Below are 18,960 nucleotides of genomic sequence, written 5' to 3'. Positions count from 1 at the left end.
GACACCATCATTCATCTCTCTCCTCAGGTTAAATTTCTCACTTTTATCTTAGAGAGAGAAGAGAGATACAGCCCAGTCCCACACTACCATACTTGGTGCTTCTAGTTTCATCATCCATCTCTTCTGAGTTTAACAGATTCGAATAAGGCCTGAGTTAGTCTCCAAGTCCCCCCTCCCTATTAGCTGGGAGGGTGCTCCATTCACTGACCTTGAGGCCATCAGTGGCCATCAGCTGGCCCTCCCATCTTCCATCTACAATGTTTATGTGTGAATTGAGTGGTCAGCTTTGTATTAGTCTTAATGGTCTGAAGTCAAAGTTGTCTAAAGACCAGGTAAGTTCCTGCTGTACATTGGGGTTACACATTTCTCCTCCTCCCCCAGGGTGACCCCTGAATGCCCCTAAAAGAGTCTCACTGGCTTTGCTAGGGGGAGGTCTGGTGTTCCAGTCTTGTGTTATGGCCTAAGGTGCCTCCTGGCTGATTCCCACCTTGGTCTTTCCTCCAATGACACCCACCTGGTTGAGGCAGTTGGAAGTTGACTCAGAGGAAGAGCAAAGGACTTGAATGTATGAGGTCCAAGGTTCTTTCTTCCCAGATGTGGTTCACAGATCACCACTGGGCATTAGTTCAGATAAAGAACTCCCTTTTTAAAAAGGCCATCAGGCACCAAAGATTCCAGGTTCAATTCCCAGCACCACAATAAGTCAGAACAGAATAGTTCCCTGGTAAATTAATAAATACATTTGATAATAGGACTTTTTAATATTGGATTCATTTTGACTATGTATTCATTACATTCGAAATATGTTGCTAGTTGTCTGCTGTGTGCTGCATGCTTTTCTATTATTTAATTGACCCAGAAATACATCAGCAAATAAATCTGGGAAAAAAAGCCACCAGGTATACTTAGCAAAAGAAGTACAGAAGTGAAAGGCAACTACCAGATGGTATCATTCACATGTGGAATCTAGAGAACTGAAGCTCATGGATTAAGAAAAAAAAAGGATAAACAAAAAACAGAAGCAAATAAATTCTCTCTATGACTTTGTGAAAACCATAGTGGTTAACACTGGAAGGAAGGAGACACAGAACTTAAGTGGTGGGTATGGGGTGGAACTTTACTGTGTAATACTACAATCTGATAAACTGCTATTAGTCACAAATAAAAAAAAATGGCTTGAAAAAGTCTGAATAAAAAAAAGACATCAGGGCTGAGCAAACACTCTCAGAACAGAGGTCTGTGCTCCCATCTCTGCTCTGGGTCAGCACTCCCCTGGATTCTGAACCTGTTCTTAGACTGGACAGGATGTAATTGATTAGGGTTTTTCTAAACTCCGGCTACACTTCAATTTTGATTCTTTACAAATCATACTCTAGTGGCCTTGACTGGAGTTTCAAATGTTCTCAGTCTTGTTGGTCACCCACACAGAGCGTCTCTCTCTCTCTCTCTCTCACACACACACACACACACACACACACCATTTTGGTTTGTTCCCACAGATAGTTGATCTCATGAAATCATATCTACTTAGATTTCATTTATTTATTTGTTTACTTACTTAGAGCATTGCTCAGCTCAAGGCATCTAGCAGTGCTGAGGACTGAACCAGGGTCTCAGGTACACATGTCCTGTACTCTAGTGTGCTAAACTAGCTCTTGGCCCTCATGCATCCTATCTGTGTGGTTTTATAGGTATAAACTTAAGGGTCACTTTATCCCTGAATATTTTCTGGGAACTCCAGCCCACATCCACATTTCAGCCACATTTGTGGTGAGTCCCACCTCTGAGTGGTGCCATTCCTCTCCTCACGGGAAACCACCTCTTAGCAAGCAAATGTGCCGAGGAGGGGGAAAGAGAAAACACATCTTCATGATTTCCTCAAATTCCTGAGCAGGGTGGGGACTGTAAGTACAGAAGTTGGACTAGAATTGTCAAGAGCTTATAAACTCAGCTTCAAATGTTAAGGGGCCAGGTTGGGTTTCTCTTTGTTCAAATCACTTCATTCAGCAACAATGAAAAACTCCTCACAGTCGTTACCAATCTAGAAGATCATAACAGAGAACCAACTGTACACTCTTTCAACTTACTGGGCAGGACACTCCGCTCAGCTCAACAGCTCTGTCTTCTGCTCTCACTCAGTCCCCACATCACTTCCTAGTTCCATTCAGTACGATTCCAGCTGTGGCTTCTTTCCTTGACAGCTGAGCGGTGTAGTTCTATTTAATGCAGATTTTTTTTTTTTCCCCAACAAATAGATAGAAAAATTTTTTAGAAGTTGGTGACAATTTGAAAGAAAAATTTACAAACCATGCAACCTATAAATATAAAAATTTTCAAGAAAAAAACCAGTTATGTCATGAATACATAGATTATATGTAGACATATCATTTGCTACCATAAAATGTATGTGATTTATTTCAAAGAGAGAAAATTGATTGAAATTTATGCACACAAATGCTTAGGCCAGACATGATGCTGTGAATGTCAAGATGAACATTAAACTATAAATACACAAAATTAACTGCAGTAGACACACACACAGAGAGACATATAAATTATAACTGCTGTTATAATTTCGGAGCTGCCTCCTGTCACTCAAGTGTGGTGCATACCTGTTTCAAATTCCCTGTGTCATGGCTATAATGAAAACTGGAACCTTCTGCCCCACCCTGACCTCCTCATACTCTAATTTCTATAACTTTTCTTTGCTCTTTCTCAATCATCATAGCTCATTCTGCCTTCAGTGATTCTGAGTGATTGTGATAGTCTGAAGAGGAGGGAGAACTACACGGGTGCACAACAGTCATGTGCTCCCTGACCCATCACCTCACCTGTGTCGCTAACTAAACTGTGCAAACTGCTGTCCTGTTGCCCAGGGCTTCCTTCCATGTTTGTTTGGAAACCCCTAGTGTCTCTTCTCTGCTCCAAGGGCTCACCTTCATCTGATATAGCTGGACCACTCACCCTCTTCACTTGACCTTGCCCTCCTAATGCTGTCTACCAGAGGCTCAGCACAACATGGGGGAATATATTGATGGGCCAATTAAGGACGCCAGAAAAAAATTTACCCCTCAGAGGAGTGGGAACTCTTTTGAGGTCAAAGTCATTGTAAGTGCTCTCGTGCTGGTAGAGAGTTTGCGCTACAGATAGGTCTCCTCTCATGTTTATTTTATTTTATTTTATTATTCTATTTTTTGCCTCTAGGATTATCACTGGGGCTCGGTGCCAGCACTATGAATCCACTGCTCCTGGAGTCTATTTATTTTTCCATTTTATTGAATAGAACAGAGAGAAATTCAGAGAGGAGGGGGAGATAGGGGGAGAGAAAGATAGACACCTGCAGACCTGCTTCACTGCTTGGAAAGTGTCCCCCTGCAGGTGGGGAGCTGGGGGCTTGAACCTGGATCCTTGTACTGATCCTTGTGCTTAATAATATGTGCATGTAACTAAGTACACCACTACCCAGCTTCCTTATGTCTAGTTTCTTTTCCTTTCTAGGCTCTTTGGTTTGTACCTCTCTTCAGTCTGAAAATACTAATTCATAATTATGTTGTGGGACACAGAGGGTGGGTCTGTCAGCTAGTTCTGAATATCAGAATAGAACATGTAACCAAATTATAGAGTGGCCTCTCTCTGTTATCTTAATGCTCACCAACAAATATGTCCAACTGTGGACAGCGGTTCAAACAGGGGAGACAAAAGTGAACGGATTCTCTGCTGTATTTCTAAGTTTATGTCATAACATAATATTTTCTTAAAATTTTTTTTTCCTTTTTTATTTCTTTATTTCCTTTTGTTGCCCTCATTGTTTCATTGCTGTAGTTATTATTGATGTTGTTGTTGTTTGTCGTATGCTTTACATTGGCTTGTTCTAGCCCTCCCCCTCCAAGAGAATTGGATGAGTCCTGTTAATTTCGCGGGCCTGCTTGGCCCCGCCCCAAGGGACCCTGGGAGAGGGTTCCGGAGTCCGAGAGTTCCTGAGTTCCCCAGTGACAGAGTTCCTGAGTTCCGGAGTTCGAGAGTGCGAGAGTGCGAGAGTTTCAGAGTTCGAGAGTAAGAGAGAGGGTTCTTGAGTTCGAGAGTGCCAGAGTTCCTGAGTTCCTGAGTTCGAGAGTTTCAGAGTTGGAGAGTTAGAGAGAGTGCTTGTGAGAGGGGTTCCTGAGTTGCAGAGTAAGAGAGAGTGCTTGCGCCGCCGCAAAGAGACAGCAGAGTTTTGTTTGGTGATTAGTTTGGTTTAGTTTATGAATCGTTGTTCCTGAATAAAAAAATACAGCTGCCCTGCCCAGCCGTTGTCTCCGCGTCTCTGTTACCCGCCATGAAGCTAGCCCGCCCGGCAAGAGCTTCCGAATTTTAACAACAAATGGCGCCCACGTGGACCTGACCTGCGCATCTCTCAGATAAGTAAAGACAATTTGGCTACCTATGCACGATGGCCTTCTCTTCTGCTTGTGAAGAGATCTCCAAAGGCCTCTGCTCTTTCTTCACGAGACTGTTTTGCTGTTTCTAGAACATTTATCTCTGGACCACTCTGTGGTTTCCACTCGCTCGGGCGAACTCAGAACAGCCAGCGGGAAGAGCCAGCGGGCGGGAGGCGAGGCGCGGAGCTGCTGTTTCCACCTGGTCAAACAGCCAGCCAGCCGGCTGCGCCCAGACAACCCCGCGCACTGCGCCCGCAGCCCCGCAGCCCCGCAGCCCGCAGGAGGCCTACGCCACCATGCAAGAGCCCGATGCCAACACGCTAGAGCCCGATGCCAACATGCTGGAGCCCGATGCCAACATGCTGGAGTCTGAGGCCAACATGCTGGAGCCCGATGCCAACATGCTGGAGCCTGAGGCCAACATGCTGGAGCCCGATGCCAACATGCTGGAGCCTGAGGCCAGTCCACAGGAGCTGGCTCTCCACCGCGTGGCGCAGGGCACTGGACGCGTGATCCCTCCACGCTGCTCGGCCACTGCGAACAGGGCAGCAGACATGGCAGGGCCATGGGGCAGGGCCGCGGCGTTCTATCATGGCCGCCACCCCTGGGCACCTAGGCTCACGCCTTCTACAAAGATGGCCTGCCTGCCCTCTTTCTATGAATTCTGGAACCATCCCGGGCCTCCCGGACCCCCGGGCTCCCTGCCAAAACTGGGCACACGAGATCTCCAGCCGCCGGTCCGGTCTGAAGACAGACAAGCTAGAGTACGCAGAGATTTGTGCAGAGATCACAACCTGCAATTCCTAAAAGTGGAGCTGCGCGGGAAGCCACCTCCAGATGGTGAACCCCCCCCCCCGCCCAACAACTAAGACAATATAGATTTAAATTCGTGTTTAAAATGACATGTCTTCGTAACAAAGGTTTCTCTCCTCGTGTATTAATGACTATGTTTATGTGTATGTTTAAAGTTTGGTAAACAGTAGCTTTAAGGCTAAATTCTTACTAGTCAAAGATAAATAAAAAAGGTTTTCAACATAATTCTCATAAAGATAAAAATTAACTTACATTTAAAGTCTGAGGTAAAAATTAGTTAACAATCAATATATTTCAACTAAGTTGGTCTAAACAAAAGGTTAAATAGACTTGTTGATATATAAAACACTACCTTCTCTATTAAAAATGGTAGATCGCACAATGGCTATGCTAATTATTCTCATGCCTGAGGTTTCCTCTCCGGCCCACACCTAGGGTGTGTCTCCATCTTGAATGGGTGTAACAAAAGGTTAAAAGACGTTGTTGATATGTAAAAGTCTCAAATTCCTTCTCTATTAAAAACGTTAGATCCTGCAGTAGATATGCTAATAAGTTTTGTTTCATAGTAAGTAAGTTGCAGCCAGCTGCCTGTGGGACCCTAGGCTGTTCCCCGCCCCCATACAATTGCCCGTCGAGGCAAGTAGCCCCCCAGAGGCAAAAAAAGAGGAGGGGAAGACAGAGAGCAGGAGAGAAAGACAGACACCTGCAGACCTGCGACTCCCCTGCAGGTGGGGAGCTGGGGCCTCGAACCGGGATCCTTCTACCGGTCCTTACACTTTGCGCCACATGCGCTTAACCCCTGCGCTACCGCCCGTCTCCTGTCATAACATAATCTTTTGTAACATATATATATATATGTCTTCCAAATATGTCCACTAATAAAGCATATGCTACTCACTAACTCAGAGGTGTAGTTTTGGGACATGGCCACATCCAGGAATGGAGTCGTTTGCATCACAGTTTATTATAAATCCTGATGTCTTCTTGATAAAATGAAAAATATATTATTTGAGCTCTGGGATGATAGTTCAAAAATACTAATATATATAATGTAACTTGAGCAGAAAGTTAAATGATTATAGATATGCTCTTTGTTGCTCTCCAAAGTCCTGAGGCAGAAATCTTATCATATTATCACCATTAAAAAATTATTCTTATGCCTGAGGATCTGAGGTCCCAAGTTCAGTCCCTAGCCCCATCATAAGCCGGAGCTGAGTAGTGCTCTGTTCTAGCCACACTGGTTTCCTCGCTGCCCTTGAACATTGCAGACAAGCCTGGAATTTTCTTCCTGTGAAGGGTTTCATCTCTGTGACTTTACTCCCTCACTTTTGTCAAGGTTTTGCTCAAATACTGTTTTCTCATAGAGGTCTTATCTGATGCACCTGCTTAAGATTCCAGTTTCCATGATGCCAACCAGACTTCCCTGGGTAGACGGCCCCACCAATGTGTACTGGAGCTCCGCTTCCCCAGAACCCTGCCCCACTAGGGAAATAGAGAGACAGGCTGGGAATATGGGTGAACCTACTAACACCCACATTCAGTGGGGAAGCAAATACAGAAGCCAGACCTCCCATCTTCTGTATCCCATAATGACCCTGGGTATACTCCCAGACGGATAAAGAATAGGAAAGCTAACAGGGGAGGAGATGGGATATGGAGCTCTGGTGGTGGGAATTGTACCCCTCTTATCCTATGGTCTTGTCAGTGTTTCCATTTTATAAATAAATAAATATATTAAAAAATAAAAAAATACCAATTTCCACACCACTCACTTGCCTCACATGACTGTTTCTCTCCCCGTGTAGTGCCACCACTTGGAAATAAACAGTCTATTCATGGTCACAGTTTATCTTCTTCAACTAAAGAGTAAGGTTTGTGAGGACAGGAAAGCTTGTTTTGTTCATATATGCATCCATAATGAAGCAGAAAAGACTCCATTTTAATTTTTAACTTAGCTGCCTTGCACTAACCACGGCCTTCACTTTGGGCCTTCACAGCTATTTTGACTTTGTCATAGCAACCCTCCCCATGGCCTTTATTTTGAGCTTTCATATTATTTCTACTGAACCATATCTACTTGAAAGAAATGTTTTCACTAATCTTGTATATGTGTCTGAAAAACTGGAGGTCAGAGGAGGATGTAAAGTGGAAAACAGATAAGAAATGTCCTTGGGGAGGTCGCTTAAGCCCATTATGAAGATCTCCAGCTGTAAGCTCTGCACAATAGTGTTACCTTGAATTAAATATATATGGTATTAGAACAAAGGTTATATGTTTATTCTAGCTATTTTATTTGTTTTATTTCAGTGAGAAAATCACACACACACACACACACACACACACACAGAAAGAGAGAGAGAGAGAGATAAAGAAAGAGAGAGACAGCAGAGTACTGTTCAACTCTACCTTATGGTAGTGTCAGGACTGAACCTGAGACTTCCAGGCCTCAGGCATGAATGTCTTTTTGCAGAACCATGTTCTATCTTCCCCACCTTAACTTTTTTTTTTTAAAACAACTTAGTGACAAGACTGAACACACCAACCCCTGGTGTCTGAGAGACGGCCTGGTGACTGGATCTCTTTGCCCTCATCAGCCCATGTAGCTCTCTCACTCTCCTCTCCCCTTCCCCAGCCTGAGAACAGGATGATTTTGGGAGACAGGTATCTATATTCTTAGATAACTGGCACCTAAAAACAACCTGTTTCCCTCTCACCAATCTTTGTTTATTGACTCTCAAGCAGTGAGTTCCAAACTTGGGCATTTCATAGCAGATCCTAAGCACCCAGAGCAGTGTCTAACAGACTGTAGATGCTCATTTAATATTTGTTGAATAAGTATAAGTGGAGGTTTACTGGTCATCTAGATGCAGTGTGAGGATGGACATCATATTTGCCTTCCTGACCACTCTGTGCTTTTTTTTTTTTTTCATTCTGATCTTAATGCATCTTCTGGTCTACCTCATCAGGCACAAAGAAGTCCTGGTCAAAATGGAAAATATTTTCTGTAGCAAAAGCTTTCAGTAACAAAGGAGACATAAAGTTAGAGGACATTTTTTACATCATCTAAAGTCTCACATGAGCCATGGGCTGACTCATTTGTGGTACTGTTTAACTGAGAAGTGAAGGTCTGCAGGTATCTATCTTTTTCTTTCCCTCTCTATATCCCCTCTTCTCTCAATTTCTCTCTGTCCTAGCCAATAAAATGAAAAGAAAAGTTAGGGTTAGGGTTATGTAGGGAAATAGTGAGGATGTGGTTGAGCTTGGCAGGGCTTGACTTGAGGGGACACCCACCCTGTCAGTCTCTCTCTAGTGAGAGGTCGAGCGAGGAGGGACACAATCCCCAAGGTTTGCCTCATCTTATCATATTCCCTGCCTCACAAAGAAGCCTGCATTTTTCTGCCTCCAGGAGCCCAGCATTCTTTAAAACATTAAGCCACCTCCCCCTGTTCCACCCTGTATTCCTTGATACTATGGCCCACCCTTTTATTATCTACATATCAGTCTTCTGCTTTGTATTACAAATGACTTAAGGCCTCCTCCCTATTCCCCCACCCATTCTGCTCATTTAATATATTCTTTTCCTACCCTAGAGACTGCAAGGTATTATTAATCCTACCAGTTAAACCCCTAGCAACAGTTGCTAAGGAAGTCCCTACCTTTCCCAGCCCCTTTAACCTTTCTCCGCCCCTTTCCTAACTATGTATGGTATTGTCAAGCCACTTCCATTTCTGACTTGCCTCTTCCGTTCTCTAGCCTGGGAGGAGCATGTGGAGAGACCGGGAGGCAGACGCCAGTTTGCACCGTGTGGCTTAACCAGATGTGCTACCACCTGACTCTGGGGTGTTCGGATGAATAAAGATTTGAACAGCCTCACTGCCACAAGCCTGGTTCCTGGGTTATCTCTCTCTCATGTTGCTAGCCCGACAGGGTTAGATTAGGGTTAGTATCAAATAAAATGAAAAAAAAAGTTAACTGGGAAAACTGAACCAAATATCTTTATCATCCATGGGCAAAAAAGAAAAAAAGAAAAGAAAAGAAAAGAAAGGTGTGTGTGTGTGTGTGTGTGTGTGTGTGTGTGTGTAAAACCACAGTTAATATTACATTTCAAATGAATGACCTTTCTGGGAACTAGAGACTTCTGTCACCCAATTTCTGAAACTACCTGCAGACCCCTTGATGAAGGGCTAGACCCCCTGGTAACCAAGTCAGAAACCTCAGATACAGCTCTTTGGCCCAGGCTACTCATGGTGCCATCCAGGGACTGGAATGTCAGTGTCATCTGGAATCTGACTAGACACACAGAACCTCAGATCCAGCCCAGCCCCTCAGGGTCTGAATCTGCATTTCCACACACTTCTAGGGAGAATAAAAATCCACTTTAAAGCTTTTGAAGCACTGCTTCATACACCTTTTTCTGATTGAGAGGCATATCAGAGGGCAGGGGGTACTTATTCTCAGTACAGAAGAGCATCGATGCAGGCTTGTAAGTGTGGTGATCAGTACTCACTGAACTGCAAGCTCTGCCTGAAGCAACAACCATCTCTTCATTTCAGCCAGTGCAGACTGTGGGGGAAAGTGGATGCATGCTTATGATCTAGGTTTCGCCAGGCCAAAGATACACTCAGAAACCCAGCCAAGGGTTCCTGAGTTGATGCTGTTCTGAGCGGTTCTCCTCTTGAGATGCAATGTTTTAAAGCAGGAACAATGAGGAGTGATTTGGTGGATGACGTTGCACGGTCACTGGGGCTTGAAGGGAGCATTACTTTTTCTTCTTTTGTTTAGCCAGCAGCTGTGGCTCCCTAAAAATGACATCCTGTATGTGTCGCCCGCTGGGGATTTAGAACTTGATGACTCACAGTTTTGCGAGCTGACACTTTCTAAGCTGGAAGTGGTCTTGCCAGTGCACGTAGTTATGTAGTTCTGGGAACTAGGATGCAAGTGACACTGGTGGACAACACTTCTCAGTTACCTTTTAGCTAGTGCAGCTCCCTAATGCCCAGAAAGTGTGACACCATAGGACAGGCCCAAGTCCCAGACTATCCCAATCACCACTTTCTCCGGAAAGTCTTTGGTTATTTATTTATTTATTTATTTATTTATTTATTACCAGAGCACTGCTCAGCTCTGGCTTATGGTGATATGCAGAATTGAACCTGGGATTTTGGAGCCTCAGGCACGAGAATCTCTTTGCATAATGATTATGCTATCTACCCCCACCCTTGATTTTTTTTTTTTTTTTTTTTTTTTACAAGTGAGTGATAGATCACCAACCTAGGAATCCTCATGCTGAGGGGTTCCCAACCTGGACTGCATGTCAGAAATCACCCAGAAGCTCTAAGAAAACTTCATGCTCAGGCCACAGTGCAGGACAATAGAGTCAGTCTCTGCAGGTGAGGAGTTTTCTAAGATCTTAGGGTGAGCCAGTACACAGTCCAGGTGGGGGGGCAGTGGGTTCTTCTTAGCCTGTCCCTGCTCTGGACCATGCCAGAGATCACTGTCTTCATTCTCCTCTCCTTTCCCCGCACTCCCCATTCCCACTGCCCCATGTCTAGAGGTTTGCCTCCTGGGAGTCAGCGGCAATGATTTTGAATCTGCAATATATCTAGTACAAAACTAAGTAAATGTTTTTAAAAAGGCATTTATGGTTCTGGACAGCTCATCATTATTATTTTTGTCTGTTCAGGAACTTCTTGTCTGAATTTTTGCCAAAAATTTAGTTAAGAAGTGGCTGCAAAATGCAGTGCCATAAGATAAAGCCAACATTTGTACCTGTGGATTCAGGATCTGAAAGTAGGTGTTGGGGTGACCTCCTGGCACTTGGCCTCTCCTGGAGTGAGGGCCAGGACCTCACCCGGGACTGTGGCCTTCCCAGGCAGGAGTGGGGGAGCAGCACCCCCATTCTGCTCCAGGACTTTCTAGGGAATGAATCAGACCCACCATGATGATCTAGTACAGTTTTACCAATTTAAAATCAACTAATTGTTAATGAAATCTAAAAAGAAGCAGCCATAGTGACACTTAGATCAGTGTCTGACTAAATAAGCAGAGATCACATCCTAGCCAAGCTGCCAAATCAGACCCACCATCACAGCTGAGAAGAGGCACATTAAGAGTTACAGCCACAGCACAGAGTAGAGGTTAGTATTGATTTTTCTTGAGGATGCTGAGTCTTCTTGAATTCTCTAGGGTTTGTTTCTCATGTGCACCCACTAAGGGAACCCTTCCTAGTACTTTGTTCTATGTTCTCTTTCTTCTTCTGTGGATTTGAATGAGAATTCTTTGTGATCCTTTTGAAGAAATATATGCCTGTCCTTGTATAGTTTTTGACACTGCCATTTTGTGAGAAGGACATGTCAGAGTCAGAGTTTCTTTGAATGAGGGGAAAAGGAGTTAGGGATAGGAGATGATGGCCATGTGGTATTTGCAAAACTTTTTTTTTCTTTGGAGGAGAGACACTACAGCTCCCCTCATGGAGCACTCTCACGTGGTGTCATGCTTTGAACCTGGGGAGACTGCCACCGTCGACCCCGGCCCCCCCCCATGATGGTAGGGCATGTGCAATCTCTCTGACCATATAAAATTCTTCAGCAAGGTTGTGGTATACCACCCGTACATCCAAATATGCAGTCAGTCTAGATCGGGGTCTGCTGGGCTAGCTCCGCAGGTGGGAGAGAGAGATGACCAGGGACTCATGGCTGAGTGGTACGCAGTTCAGTCTTTATTCATGTGGAATGCAGCGCAATCTAAGCTATCTCTAATCACAATCCTGTCCTTATATATCCTGAGGCGGAAGAGTCCGGTCTGAAGAGGATGTACGTAGGATAGGGGGTGGGGAGAAGGAAAAAGGTGCAAAACAGTGAGGATTAAACCAATGCCCTGGAGGCAGGGTGGTGCTTAGTTAACAGTGGTTATGTAAATAGAATACAGTGTTAAGCAGGGGGGATTAAAACAGTGAAACAGAAGGGGTCTTAGAAGCAGAATTTAGAAGCATACCAATAGGGGTCAAAACTTCAGACCCATGTAAACCATACCTGAATGTTTCCATGTGGCTCTGCACAGGAGTCTGGCTCAGCATGTCCAGAGCTGAACTCATTGCTCCCCCCTCCCCCAAGTCTGTTCCTCTCCCCAACAGCCATAGTGATGGAACTGTCAACCTTTCATTGTCTTAGTCTTAAACTTGGGGTCATTTCAGACTTATCCAACTTCCTAACCTTTAGTTTCAACTTCATAGAGTCTACTTCTGAAAGTTATCTAAAACTGATCTTCTACTCTCTCTTTCCTAATTCTGCTTTAGTCGTGTCTCTCAACATGAGCCATCCCTTTCTTGGGATATTGGAAAGGGGCATTCTAACTCAGCTAAAACTAAGTGAGCTAAGATCCTGGTCTAAAAGCACTGTTCCTGTTCTTAGCAGCACTTCATCCCTCATAATCCATGCCTTCCTTGTTTAATGTATTCCTGCAACTTTCCAATCTCATATGATCATAGTTGAGATTTCTTAGTTTGATTGTACTTCCAGAGTTATTTCTTATTTTTCCATTACCCCCACACTCCCAAGAACACAAAATACCAACACAGTGGCCTCTTATGCTGCACACTGCTGTTACCCATTGTTTCTGCTAGTGCATCTTGTCACCTTCCAAGACCTCACGCATGTGTAACTTTATCTAGAAACCTTTGTGACCAGGATTTCTCTCTCTCTCTCTCTCTCTCTCTCTCTCTCCTTGTCCAGCCCCCAATCTCAAAGTCAGAGTCAAACTCAAAATCAATTGTACAAGATGGTAGTATCTCTGTAAGAAATTAAAAATTGGACTGATGAAATAGCTCACTGCTTTGCCATGTGTTCCACCCAGGTTCAAGACCAGCCTCCACTGCACTGAAGTTAACTTTGGTGCTCTGCTGTCTTACATTTTCTTTCTTTTTTCCCCTCTCTTTTACTTTCTTCTCTCTTTCATATATATATATATATATATATATACAAGATTAAGAGAAAAAATTAAAACAATGCCAGAATTCTAATTCTAGTGCATTTTGAATAAATGCATTTTAGATAAAGCAGAAAGAAAATACTCTCTTGATCCATCCTTTTTTATTCCACTCCTCCCTTGTTTGTAAGTCTGCTGTGGATGACAAAGCATGTATGCTACTTGGTGAACTGTCTTTCTGTAGAAATCTTTGATCTCTGTTTACTTTTGGAGAAGGACAATACTGTTTCAGTTATTAGAGTTTTCTAATATGTTTTGGTATCTTGAAAGGGATATTTTAAGATGGTCTGTTTTATCCTATGAGATATTTGGTGAATAAGATTAAATCATAATTACCTCTACATTTCAAAGAAATTTCTATAGTTTGCATCAATATGTACTGAATGATGTACATGAAGAAACCCAGAAGTTATTGGTGTTAAACTTGTTTTTTAATACCAAGGTCCTGAAGATTATAGAGAAAAACAATTTTTGTAGTTTTTACTCTTCCATCCCCTGTTGGAGCTTACTACCAGCAACGAATTATTTCACAGGAATCTTCTTTTTTATTATTTGTGTTTTGAATCAATAGTGCATAGACAGTGTATAAACCCCCAAAGGCACAGTGTAATCTTCCTCAGTTTTTGAAAGATAATCATGATACCAGTTTCTTCTGTAATTGCCTAGAGTTTCTGCATTCCCTCTTGCTCCTGTTCTCTCAGGCACCTTCTTGTTTCTGTTTAATGCTACGTCTTGGGGCTCACTCCCTATCAGGACATACAGTCCTGCTGAGATTACTGGCCCATGTCTTGTTTAGCCAGGATGACAATTAAGTTGTTTTAATAAATACCCCTCACATGGATGCTATCTCTCACAGAACTAGAATAAAAGTTATGCATAGAAGACTATTGGGTCAAAGTGCATTTGGTTTTATCTAAGCTTTCTTTGTACCTTTACACGGCCTTCCAAGAAATGAAGACATTCTAGACTTCGCTAACAAAGAGCCTGATTGTTTTGCCCACCTGATCAGACATGCACCCATCTTGGAGGGGGGTGTTAGAGAGACTGGGGAGGGGCATGGAGGTGGTAGCTCAGATCCTGCCCATGAGTTCATCTGTGTAACTGGGTGAACATGTGATGTCCACATGGTGAGTTCATAGGAGAAGCAAGTCAACTAACTAATTAGGATCCTATTTCAAGCTCTAATAACGACAGGAACCTTGGCCAGCAGTAAATAATACTGCTGATGCTGCTAGTCAAAGCAGTGAGCACTCCTTCCGAACACAGGTTATCATCCTTCACAGACGGAGTAGAGTCAGTTTGGTTTGATGACTGGTTTACTGGCCTCTGGGTTTCAGCTGAGTCAGAAGAAAGGAAGCTGGTCCTGTCTGGACCTCTTCTTCTCAGAGAAAGACCTCTTATTCTCTGAGAAAAATGGTTTGTGGGGGCTGAGTTGTAGCACACCCGGTTAAGTGCTTATATTACAATGCTCAAGGACCCAAGTTCAAACCCCTGTTCCTACCTGAAGGGGGAAAGCTTCACAAGTGATGAAACAGTGCTGTAGGTGTCTTGCTCTCTATCCCTTCCTCTCAGCATCTGTCTGTCTCGATCCAATAAATAAATAAAGGTAATAATAATAATAATAATAATAATAAAGAAAAGAGCCTGTGATGTGTGGTTGCAGAGAACTTTTCCTAAGCTGGGCGAGGACTTTGCTAGGGGTCGGGTGGCTGCAGGCTATTTCAGCTGCGTCCTCTCAGCTGGCTGAGTTATGTGCTCCCATTCTTCACCCACCTCATTACCATCAGGAGTGCTTAGCCCTCTTCTTTCCCACCACTCTGGCTCCCGCTGATTTGTGTCTGTTTGGGGTATGGGGGCTGCTCTCATCTTGGTGTGCTTTTCTACACCCAAAGGGTAGGAAACAAAACCACCAAAGTCTCCTCATAGAAAAGTAGAATGCCAAATTCATTTTTTCTTTCATTTCCCTTTTTCTCTACTCCAGTGCCTCCATCTGTGAATTTTTTTCATCATTTCTGGTCACTTGTGGTGTGAATGGAGGCGGTTTCACTCTGCCTGGCTTAGGCTTCCTGGCTGTGTCTTCCCACCCCAGTGTCATTCTCTTTCCTTCAGACTTGCTGTATCAGTTCCTCTGGCTGGTCTGGGTCATCAGACAGATCTTTAGATGAGCTTGATTTTTTTTTTCCACCAGGGTTATTGCTAGGGCTCGATGCCTGCACAATCAATCCACCACTCCTGGAAGCTATTTTTTCTCTCTTTTTTTCCTCCCCTTCTTTTTGTTTTTTTAAATCTGATAAGACATAAATTAAGAGGGGACAGGTAGGTAGATAGGAAGAGAGGAAGAAAGATAACTGCAGACTTACTTCACTGCATGAGAAGCTTCTCCCTTGCAGGTGGGGAGCAGGGGCTTGAATCCAGGTCCTTAAACATCGTAATGTATGTGCTTACCCAGGTGTGCCACTACCTTATCCCTTTAGATGAGCTTTCAGGGTCTGCTTTCCCTGGTACTTGGGACACAGAGTTTAGAACCATCACTTAACACAGGACATGCTTTAAGTAAAGCATTAGCCAGTGCTTGCAACAAAGTTTTATTAGAATTAAGTCAAATTAGAAAACTTCATGCTTCATCATTTGCCATATTTATGGCAATGGAATTATCAGATATAACTTAGCAGTATATAAACAGTTCTGGGCCCTGGATTCTACTATCAGGAAAGCAAGAAAGTGGCTGTGCCTTGCAGTGTGCTGGGCACCTCTGTAGTTAGGTTTAAGGCTGGGCAGTTGGTCAGCAAAGCAAGTTTTCCTTCCAAGCTTTGGGCCCAAGGAAGGCAGACTTCCTCTTCTTCCTTAGAAGCAGACTCGTAGGAGCCTGGGTACCTGGGGCTGGAGTTTGCTTTGCAGAGTCTAGTTTAACATATGGATTTCAAGTGAAGCTGGGCCTGAGGTATCTTTATGGCTTAAAAGGCACAGGTCATGCAGCTGAGTCCAAAGCTATTGTGTCCGTGGCTCTGATGAGGGCCACCAGGAGCCACGCCATGCACAGGAGGACACCTGAAACTGTTTGGTCCCCGCACCCCAGGCCCCACCCTTGCTGCTCCTGCTGCTGATGCCTTAATAATCCTTGGTGCCAGCTGCAAAAGAAGGTGGGTTTGGACCGTCTCCTGGAACATTTTGTGCTGCGGAGCCTCATCACCCAGTGCTCAGAGGGGAAAAGCCTAGAGCCAAGAAGGAACTCACATGCAAACCAGCACAGGGAGGTCCATTCTTCCCTGACACCACAGTGTGAAGAGAGTGGCTTTCCCTGGGGAGTGGCATTTTGTGCCAGGCGCACACAGGTGTGACTAGCCCCTTCATCCTGTGGGAGAAGCATGAGAAATGGAGGCCAGTGCAGCAGGGGTTTCCTAAGGCCAGGCTCCTGGCCACTTCTCTGGATTCATCCCTGGCTAGTGAGAGTGCTGGGCATCAGAAGAGAAAACGTATGTCCCCCTTATGACATAAGTGGCCATACACTTCTGCTTGGGAACAACACTCACACTCAGGGACACCCTCTTATTTTTAAACTCTTCCTAATGAGCAGAATAAAATCCAGAAGGGAAACGAAGGGCCCGAAGCACGGAGTCAAGAGAAGAAACAGCCTGCAGACACAAGCACATCTGTTCCATCCTCCCTCAGGCAGCTGGGCTTCCCCCACCCTCGCCCCCGTCCCCGCCCAATTCATTAATTAAAAAAAAAAAAAAGCCTGCTGTCAAAAGCTTCAGTTTGGTTGCATAATGTAGAGGAATGCGAGTAAGTTCTCCTTTCTTCAGGCAGCAGAGGCCCGTGAGATAAAGTTCGGGTTCTCGCCAGCAGCCGCTACCGCTGCCTCCCCAGCCTTTTTTGGGCACTGTGCCCACGCCAGTGAGATTCAGGGATCTCTGTGAGCCCTGCAGCCCTGGGATCACATCTGCACTGCGCATGCCCATCAGTTCAGCTGGGCCTGACCTGGAGTTTGCTCCAGTTTGAGCTCATAACCTCCGAGGCCCAGGTCTCCCTCATAAATGTTTTCCTTGCTCGGAGTTTGGGGTGAAGCTTTCTGGTCCAGCCCCAGCCTTGCAGGAGGGCTGCAGGGGGAGGTGGCTTGCTCCTGGTAAGTCATGGCTAGTTCATCCTGGTGTACAATACATTCTATATCGTCCTCTTTGAGCTTCTCCTGGATTTTAGAAAGAGAGGGAGGGAGGGAGAGAGAGAGAGAGAGAGATCATTTCAGTGTGAGTCAGTGGGGTGCCTGCTTCCCTTTTCTTCCTCCCTTGTCTTTCTGTGACTGAAGTTTCATTTCCCCTGTGTCATCTCTGTGGTCATGGTGAAGCATGTTCCCAAGTCAATTTTAAACACCCAATCCACCTGATACCAGCCTGAGGAATCTCTCAGTTCAAGGTGAGAATTGGTATAGCTGATCCTTGGGTTAGGAAGTGAAAAGGAGTCAGTGGGTTTAACTGTTGCCTAATTGGTTTAGGAGTTAGCAAAGGCTTGTGGCTTCAGAACAAAGACCAGTTCTCAGTGCTGACTTTTTAACACTGCCATCATGAGTCACAAACTTTCCCCCACACATTCAGAGAATCACTATATTCTAAAAACAAACAAATAAAAGAAAAAAAAAACTGTGCCTGTAATCCCTTATTTGAAAAGTGTGTCTTCATAGAACTGGGCTGTTGGGTAAACCATGACACTTTTTTTTTTTTGCATAGTTTTCTGACAAACTGGCAGTTTTTGTTAGGGTGAGCACTGCAAGGCTAGAAGGGTTGGAAGTCATCCTAGCAGACAAGAGGAATGAACTACATAAGGTCTGTGTGGTTTTCAGAGAGGAAAGCTTCCCCTGAAAGACAGAATGAAGGTGTTGACTTCGAAGGTTTTGACTGAGCTCTTTCGGCTGTGGGAAGGTCATACAGGTTAGTTGTAGAATGAGCTAAGGTCAGTAGTTTTCAACTTGAGCTTGTAGGCAGGCTCATGAAAGCACAGATGTTGAGCCCCCAGCATAGAGTCTGAGGCAGGGCCTGGTTATTTGCATTTGTAACAAACTCCCAGTGATTCCCAGGCTTCTGTTCTGGGGACCATACTCAGAATCATTGCCTTTGGCTGTTTCACCCAGAGCAAACAGGCACATCTGAATTATTTGTTCTCGGTGGATTCATGGGGGTGGCCTGCTGGTCAACCTGAAGTATGCCACAGCCCTGAGCCCCTGCTCCTCTCCAGTTCCTGACACTGTGGTTTGCTGGTAATAATTCTAATTTCTTTTTAGTCTATTTTTTCCCCCTGCATTCTACTCCCTTGAGTGATAAAAGCTCAGGCCTGGGAGTCAGGTGGTAGCATAGCAGGTTAAGTGCTGGTGGTGCAAAGCATAAGGTGTAATGATCTGGGTTCGAGCCCCCGGCTTCCCACCTGCAGGGGAGTCGCCTCACAGGCAGTGAAGCAGGTCTGCAAGTGTCTTATCTTTCTATCCCCCTCTCTGTCTTCCCCTCTTCTCTCCATTTCTCTCTGTCTTATCTAACAACAACATAAATAACAATAATAGATACAACAACAATAAAAAACAACAAGGGCAACAAAAGGGAAAATAAATAAACATAAAACATTAAAAAAAAAAAAGAAAAAGAAAAATGCTCAGGACTAATAGCCAGAATCTGAAAACACAGCTTTTTTTTTTTTTTCTTTTTGTGAGGACATATGACTTCTTTTATTTTTTTTCTAAATTTCATTTTGTGGTTAAAGATAT

At 44.3% G+C, this 18,960-nt stretch overlaps 1 protein-coding gene across 1 annotated transcript in view; it reads right to left on the bottom strand.

Annotated features, from left to right (window-relative positions):
* Positions 1–15,786: 15,786 nt before the first annotated feature.
* Positions 15,787–18,960, bottom strand: part of SLC9A9 (solute carrier family 9 member A9) — a 706,212-nt gene continuing 703,038 nt past the window's right edge. Inside the window, exon 16 of the mRNA XM_060197560.1 lies at positions 15,787–17,400. Within this exon, the coding sequence (XP_060053543.1) occupies positions 17,173–17,400 (228 nt within the window). The 3' untranslated portion in view covers positions 15,787–17,172. The remainder of the gene's footprint in view (positions 17,401–18,960) is intronic.

Source organism: Erinaceus europaeus, chromosome 9, assembly GCF_950295315.1.
Source record: "Erinaceus europaeus chromosome 9, mEriEur2.1, whole genome shotgun sequence".
Taxonomy (NCBI): domain Eukaryota; kingdom Metazoa; phylum Chordata; class Mammalia; order Eulipotyphla; family Erinaceidae; genus Erinaceus; species Erinaceus europaeus.
Note: the sequence above shows the minus strand (reverse complement) of the source record. Positions and strands in the feature narration are given on the sequence as shown.